Source organism: Salvia splendens, chromosome 21 (assembly GCF_004379255.2).
Source record: "Salvia splendens isolate huo1 chromosome 21, SspV2, whole genome shotgun sequence".
NCBI lineage: Eukaryota > Viridiplantae > Streptophyta > Magnoliopsida > Lamiales > Lamiaceae > Salvia > Salvia splendens.
The window spans coordinates 19,048,917-19,056,775 of record NC_056052.1 but is presented as its reverse complement, the minus strand read 5'-3'; the positions used below and the strand labels follow the sequence as shown (position 1 = coordinate 19,056,775).

General features: G+C 37.5%; 2 protein-coding genes across 2 annotated transcripts; one reads left to right on the top strand and one right to left on the bottom strand.

Annotated features, from left to right (window-relative positions):
- On the top strand, positions 1 to 2,481 carry LOC121784919 (40S ribosomal protein S8-like). The gene is made up of 5 exons (XM_042183191.1): positions 1 to 94; positions 232 to 304; positions 640 to 967; positions 1,584 to 1,756; positions 2,191 to 2,481. The coding sequence occupies exons 1-5, from the start codon at positions 91 to 93 to the stop codon at positions 2,270 to 2,272; spliced, it is 660 nt and encodes a 219-aa protein (XP_042039125.1). The 5' UTR covers positions 1 to 90; the 3' UTR covers positions 2,273 to 2,481.
- Positions 2,482 to 3,166: 685 nt separating this feature from the next.
- On the bottom strand, positions 3,167 to 7,421 carry LOC121784918 (beta-1,2-xylosyltransferase-like). The gene is made up of 3 exons (XM_042183190.1): positions 6,726 to 7,421; positions 5,706 to 5,855; positions 3,167 to 4,324 (listed from the first exon to the last, which is right to left on the bottom strand). The coding sequence occupies exons 1-3, from the start codon at positions 7,368 to 7,370 to the stop codon at positions 3,602 to 3,604; spliced, it is 1,518 nt and encodes a 505-aa protein (XP_042039124.1). The 5' UTR covers positions 7,371 to 7,421; the 3' UTR covers positions 3,167 to 3,601.
- Positions 7,422 to 7,859: the final 438 nt, after the last annotated feature.

Here is a 7,859-nt window from a genome sequence, read left to right as displayed (position 1 = left end):
CCCAAGAAAAGTTTGTATTTGAAATCTAGGGTTTCATAAAAGCAGAGCTACACACTCCCTACCGCAACCGGAGCTCATTCACCAGCAATCATGGGTAAAATTCTCTTCTTTTTCATTCCTTTTTCTGTTGTTAGCTTCGGATGCTTAGCTTCTGCACACAGACTCATCGAGATCTTGTTTCTTTGGAATAGAGAGAGTAGAGATTATAACACAAATGTCTCTTGTATTCAGGTATTTCTCGCGATTCTATGCACAAGCGGCGTGCCACTGGAGGCAAGAAGAAGGCTTGGAGGAAGAAGCGAAAGTAATTTTTTCTTCGTATTTTAATACTATTAATTTCTCTCGCTCCTTATCCTGTTTTTTACATGTTAATCATCTCAATCATGCTTTCTCTAATCCTAAAATTGTTTGATCTGTCATTTTGTCCTTCTACAAAGTTGGTTACAATTTCGTTTCACTGAAATAATTAAATATGGATTTTTAATGTCATTATCATTTTATGATTTTACCTATTGGATATATTCATCTTATTTTAGAATAGATTTGTATATTATTCATTTAGAATTGTAATGACTTCTGATGCTGTCTATAATTGTAAGTAATATCTAAGTGGTTGGTTGTGGTATATGTACTTGTTAGGTATGAGCTTGGAAGGCAGCCAGCAAACACTAAGTTGTCCAGCAACAAGACAGTTCGCAGGGTCAGGGTTCGTGGAGGCAATGTGAAGTGGCGCGCATTGAGGCTTGATACTGGAAACTACTCTTGGGGAAGTGAAGCTGTGACCCGAAAGACTCGTATTCTGGATGTTGTTTATAATGCGTCTAACAATGAGCTGGTCAGAACCCAGACTTTGGTGAAGGGTGCTATTGTTCAAGTGGATGCTGCACCCTTCAAGCAGTGGTATCTTCAGCATTATGGTGTTGAAATTGGTCGCAAGAAGAAGACCGCCTCAAAGAAGGAAGGAGAGGTATAATTCCTTTTTCTTTGCTCATGTTTTGCAGTTTCAAGTTCCTTTAACTATTTTTTAGGCATACATGAATGCTACATCTGATGCTTGTAAACATTAATTTGGATTTACGTGTTTTTTATGAACCTAACTACAGTGTTATGTTTTCATTGCTGTTAACTCCAATTGATTTAAAATCACATGGATCCTCTCAACTATAAATATAATCATTAGGGAAGCTAAGTTTTTAGGATGGGAAAAACAATTTATGAGAAATAATATTTGATTTTTGAATTTTAATTGATGTATAGGAATTCTGCTATGAAAAGAATGATATTTCCGAATCCCAAATAATTAGGTTGTCATGAGGGAGCTAATTGATGGCCATCATCATATTGTATTCTAGTTGACCCATTATGTTAAAACAATTCTCTGTAGTTATTCCATGTTTTATTTTCCTCAACTACAGACCCCAGTTTAACAACTAAAATTGTTTCCCTCAAATGTAATATCACTTTCTCTGATCCAGAAGTTGCCATGAGTTCAACCTCGATTTTTTTATCTCAACTTAATTTTGACCTGAATTCTTGATATGTTCTTTCCTCCAATTCTTGTTAATGGTTTCTCTGGATTACAGGAGACTGAGACTGCTGTGACTGAAGAAACCAAGAAGAGTAAACATGTCCTGAGAAAACTAGAAAAACGCCAAGAGGACCGGAAAATTGACCAACATATTGAGGAACAATTTGGCGGTGGCCGCCTGTTAGCTGCGATCGCCTCTCGTCCAGGACAATGTGGGCGATGTGATGGGTATGTAATCTGCTATGCATTTTCCTATTAACTCTTGTGACCTGAATAGTTGAAGATTGATTTCTAAACTTCCTTTAAGGCTGTACTGCCATGCCAGTCTATTAATCCAAAATTAAAAATTATAACAATCTCATGTTTATAATTCTATAAATTTGTTTCTGAATTCTGTGAATGAGACAAAGTATTGGCTTGGGGCTTCAGCATATTGCATCTTATTTGTGGTCTGAGACTGAGTTCAAATTTCAATCTTCTATTATTATATACAGAAAGCTAGCTGTGAGGTCTATTGAATTATTCCATCTAGTGTGAAGATTTACATCTCATTGTAATACTATATTTTGATTGTGCAACTGATGCATACACCTGCTCGTTATGCATGTTTTAGTAACACTTTGTTTTGCCTCTGACATGGCTTTGTACGTTTGTGGTTTCAGTTATATTTTGGAGGGCAAGGAATTAGAATTTTACATGAAGAAACTGCAGAAGAAGAAGGGAAAAGGTGCAAGCACCGCATAAGTTATGTAATGATAAACTAAAATTTTGCAGTCCAGAATTATCCTAAGTTTTCACCTTTTGTACTGAACAAAATTGTCAAGACATTACTCTCTCAGCCATACTGTTAAGTTAGTTGTCAAGACATCATGTCTTTATCTTTTTCTTTCTGATATTTGGCTATGCTTTAGATTTAATCATTTTTTATAAAGCAGGCAACTTCTTGTGTTAAATTTGCTTATGAACTGTTGTTACACTGTTTCTTCGTTTATTCATACTTTCATTCAGGCAGATTGAGGAGAGAATCTAGACCAGAAAAAGGTTATCACATTGAAGAGCAATCAATATACACATTCCTCGCACTCCATCTCTGAAAATGATATGATTAGAAAATGATTAATTCTCCCACTATCCTCAAAAAATAGAGTTTTTTTTATAGGTCAGTTCCTCAAAATTAGATCATGTCTAAATATTGAAAGTTTCACCATTAATAATGTGGGTTCTATAATCTACTAATATTTTTCCACTACCTTTTCCTTTTTTCTCTTACTTTTTCGCATCTCTTATACTTTATCAATCCACATTAAAATCTGCACCATTTACTAGTTTGTCTATTTTTTTTAGATGAATGGAGAGTATGTTAATTGAGGTACAACATACTCCATTTCATTGCTGTTTTCATCTCCAACCCAGTTCAGAAATACCCACTCCACCACCTTCCGTTAAAATTTTCCTCAACACTCGGTCCTGTTTTAAAACTTGTATGATTATCAAGAATTTTACACAAACTGAAGAAGACTTGCTTGCTGGCATATTGAACCCATAATTTTAATACTTACTCTCTTCAAACTTCCTAACCGTGACCCAAACACACATGAAAGTGTAAAATAAGAGATCAATCAACGCGACAAAAGAGTATAGTTCACAAATCAGCCATCATTTTCAGCATGTATTTCACAGTTTTCTGTAATCTAATTAAGAGTAGAGTTCACAAATCAGTCTGTTTAGTGTAAGTGGTAACCTTCAGGCTTCAGTCCAAACATCCAATTCTAACAACAGGAAGAAAATTGAAGAGCTATATGTATTTGCCGCAAGTTGGCCGCACGTTTCAGTTTGAATACGGATATATGCGATTTCCTGCTGGAAACAAAGAGCTTCATCCGTGGTTTAAGGCAACCTGTGGTTCCACAGAAATAAGACAAACAATCCTTGTCAAACGTGTTCTGTATCGTCAAACAAAAAACCTCCCAAGAATTTCCTGAAACCAAATTAGAGCACAGCTGCAATAGCAGTAGAATCTAAAACTCTCAATTACTTCTTCCCCTTCAATTAAATCAGAGAAATATTCGCCTTTTAACATCCAAAGCCTTTCAAGATGTTGCTCAGTTCATCAATTACCCGTGGAGGTTCAGCATGTGATCCAGAAAGATAAATGGGATGGTACTCCAAACCTTTCCACTTTGCTATCAACTGGAAGTGGGGCCGCCTGTATTCGCTGCTAATTATCTCAAGGATCACAGTTTTCGGGGAAGCAGATACTATATGAGTGAGACCAGCTCCATGAGCACCAACGATAACTGAGGCATCTTGGATGGCTCGAACCTGCTCTTTCATGGGCATGTGTGCAAAAAGTCCATTCACAACATTTAATCTACACTCGGAGTGATTCGATGCCCAGCCATTTATGGAATCAAACACTTGTTGTTCATTGCTGAGCCTTGATTGTACCTTACCACCATGACGAGGATGGGCCAGATAATCTTCACGTCGCACAAAGAGGATATTGTGGCCAGAGTCTGACTTGGGGATATGATGTCTATCCACTGGAAAACCAAAAGCAGCTCTTATCATCTCACCAAACTCTGACAACCGAGCAGTCTTGTGATCGTCAGGATTTTGCCACAGATCATGTGCAGAAGCTCCATGACAGTCTACTGTTTGACCGAGTCCCTTAAAAAGAGCAGTTTCGTACCCTAGTGGGGCAAGAACGGCATGGCGAAAACAAACTGGACCAGTAAAATTCTTGGCATAGGTAAGGCTTGAAAATAATGCCGTCCATGTTTCTTCCAAGGGAGCCTGATTTTGTCACAAAAATGATGGTTACTAACAGTCATGAAAAAGAACCAAAATATAGGTAAAAGAAGTAACATAGGGGTCATATTAATCGGTCGCTCAGCGACTACAGACGAATACAGAGTCCAAACCTCCCAAATCACGAATTTTTTGTCACTTGATCTAAGATAATGGAACTCTTGGATAAACATATAATGCACCACAACCTACTTTAACCAGAATGACACCACGGAAGTGCTTTCCTGAGTTATTGACCCTTGATGAATTTCTTGTCTATTTTACTTCATTACCAAATCTAACGTGCAGAATCATAAAATCACTCTACATAAACATTTGACCCAACTTGCTTCCCCAACATTACATATTCAAAAGACCATGCATGCAAGAGGCATAGGTGAAAAACGTAATCTTAATTATCTTTGAACTACTAAAGGTCATAAGATTGGTTTTCACTAGTTCTAAAGCACATTAGTATTTTGTAAAGCAAAAGCAGACATGATTGTTTTTCGTTACATTAGTAAGATCATCAAGTATCATAAATGTATGCGAGATTAACCAGATCTTAGGGGCTCAACAAGGTAAATTTCCAATATACTAATTGCAGAAAAGGTTACCAGAATATGATTCTAGGTGTAGTCGGTTGCTAATTTTCCAAAAATGGTAGCAGTAAATTTTGTAACTAGTCCTGATTCTAATCATTTGCCAATGATCCAAAAATGAGAATAATACCAAAGATAGTACATCTTAGCTCACAACCAACTTAACTCCTATGTTGCTAAAACAATCACAAATGGAATTAAAATGGAAGAAGCATGCCCACATAAAAAAATGACAACTAGGAAGTACTACAAGGAAATTACATGAATTGAAAGAATCATCAAAGCACATTTTTACTCTGTCGAAGACCTAGTACAATTCAATAGATTTTATTAGAGTACTACTAATAAATTTCTTTAATGGGTTATGCAACAAAACAATGTTATCAAATAGCGGATATGGCGGCGCCATGGCGTTCAGAGGTGGAAACGCCATAGCACCATGTCGCTGCCATAGCACCGCCATATCCGACATTTGACAACATTGCGTGTGTATTGTATTTAGGAATGAGTCATTATGCAAGAAACATGGAGGTTAGAGTTGTATTTTATACTTTATTAATTGTTTAAAGTGTTTTAGATGTTATATTTTAATTATTTTCTAATTTCTGAATTATATATAAATATATAAGTATTATTTTATTTATTTAATTATTGACCGCCATATCCGCCATATCCCTGTGGCAGTTTTTAGGTGAACCGCCATAAGCCGCCATACGAGGTTGATAACATTGCAACAAAATAATGCAGTGGCTTGAAAAGAAGTTAAAAAAGTCAAGGCAACATACCTCACAGTGACCATCTACAAACACCAAATGAGGTCGATTAGGCAAGCCAGTGACTCTGGAAGCCACGTATGCACTGTACCAATCAGTAACTGTGTGAAACATGTTCGCATATTCAAAGCGAGTAACTAAAACTGCTGGCTCCTCAATCCACTGCAAAAATAAAAAGAAAGCATCTTATGAATGTTAAAGATTTTCATGAATACACCTTGGACAAAAGAAAATATATAGAAAACACAACATGCAATCACAACAGGAAGTAGTATAAGCAACCTTCTATTTTTTTCGCTAAAACACAAACACTGATATATAAGGAGGTCAACCAAAATTCACTTCATAAATACTTACACAGCACTATATATTTATCACACTCACAATTCTCTTCACATATTCAATCCCAATTGGTACCGTCTTGCCCAAAATTTCTAATGGGGAAGCACGGAATCCCATACGAACTATGTTGTGAAGTTCTCTATGTTTAGGTTTCTTTGTATATCTAGTTCTTTCCGTATTAGAGCATAACCTAGTTTTCTACTCTATGATTATGAGAGTTCTCTACTTACTGATATACGTACAACATATTTTCTCGAACACATGTCTATTTCATGCTCTACTACAAACTAGATCACCAAAACACAATTGGGTTCAAAACTCAGATCTTCCGAGTATAATATCGAAGGCATGATACTGCTAAAAACGACAACTACAATTTTGATAGAACTCCTACTCTTGAAGCATTCAGACACATTTATAGCTTACAAGGAGAATCTTCTCATAACCCACTAAAAACCTCCTCCACAAGAAACAACAGATTCTGCCTCAATTACCTAACACTTCAAGGATTCATTTAATAGAACATGCTGATCTAATTTATACTAACAAATTCTTCCCCAACAATCCAACCTTCAAACATAATTAAAGAACTCAACAAAGTATCAAAACAAACACCACCACCCAATCACATCTAAATACATAGATAAAGAATTAAAAAAATTCAAGAGTTTCCCCAATTCCAACACCAACCTTAGAGCAGATAAATTCATCGGCATCAACTAACCGGATCGAACGGATCAACCCTTGCATAGTATGCTTCTCAATCGCACCTTCTTCAACAAATTTATTCAAAAACCTCTCATCGACCATCCTTTTCCCCCTTTTCGATCTGTCAGACACCTCAATCTGAAAAGCCCCATCTTCAAAATTAGGCAACTCCTCAGTCTCCCCTCTCCCAATCACACTCTCCAACTTCTCTCCCCCATGAGACATCTCGATTTTCTCGGGGATCATCCGAATTCTCCCCCCCTCGCATACCGAGCTCCTCAATGTCTCGCTGTAATGGCATCGGAACCAGCCTCCGGCGGCGCCGCGGCCGGGGATGATTTTGCGGTGGGGTTCAGGGGCGGGTTGGAGAGGGTCGACGCGGTGAGTGAATCCGTTGCCGAAAAAGGCTTCGCAGGAGCGGAATTTGGTGTGGGGATTGGGGGACCAGGGGAGGTAGGAGGGCAAAATTGGCCAGGGTTTGACGGAGAGGGGGTGCTGGGGCTGGGAATAGGCGGAGGCGGTGGAGGGTTGGCGGCGGTGGTCGGGGTGGGAGGAGAAGTAGAGGTAGAGAGAGATGGAGTTGAGTGCGAAAAGAGCGAGCACTATTTTCAGAGTTTTGCTCTTCATGTTTTCATGCGCGCTTTTCACTCTCTCTCTCCTCTTGACTCTTTCTCTTTCTCTTTCTCTTTCTCTTTCTAGTTTATGTGAAGCTTTTTACTCGACTGAAGTTATTAGCTAAGAACACCCACAACCGTGCTCTTGCCAGCGAGCACGGTTATAGGTTCGACCCCACTTTTTCTGCCTGCTCTCTGACAAGAACACAACACCCACAGCTGTGCTCTTCCGCAAGGACGGGCACAATTCAATTTAAAATTCAATTAAACAAAAACATTTCCATAAAATTAAAATTTATTAAAAAATCACAATAAATATTACAAATTAGACATAATTAAAATCTTAAAAATTAAAAATTACATAATTAAAATACTAAAAATACCTAAAAATAAAAAGTACATAATTAAACTCCTAAAAATTAAAAATTACATAATTAAAAGCTAAAAATACCCCCGTGGATGACTACTCATCCGGCGGCACTACCCCCGATTGTCTTTGGAG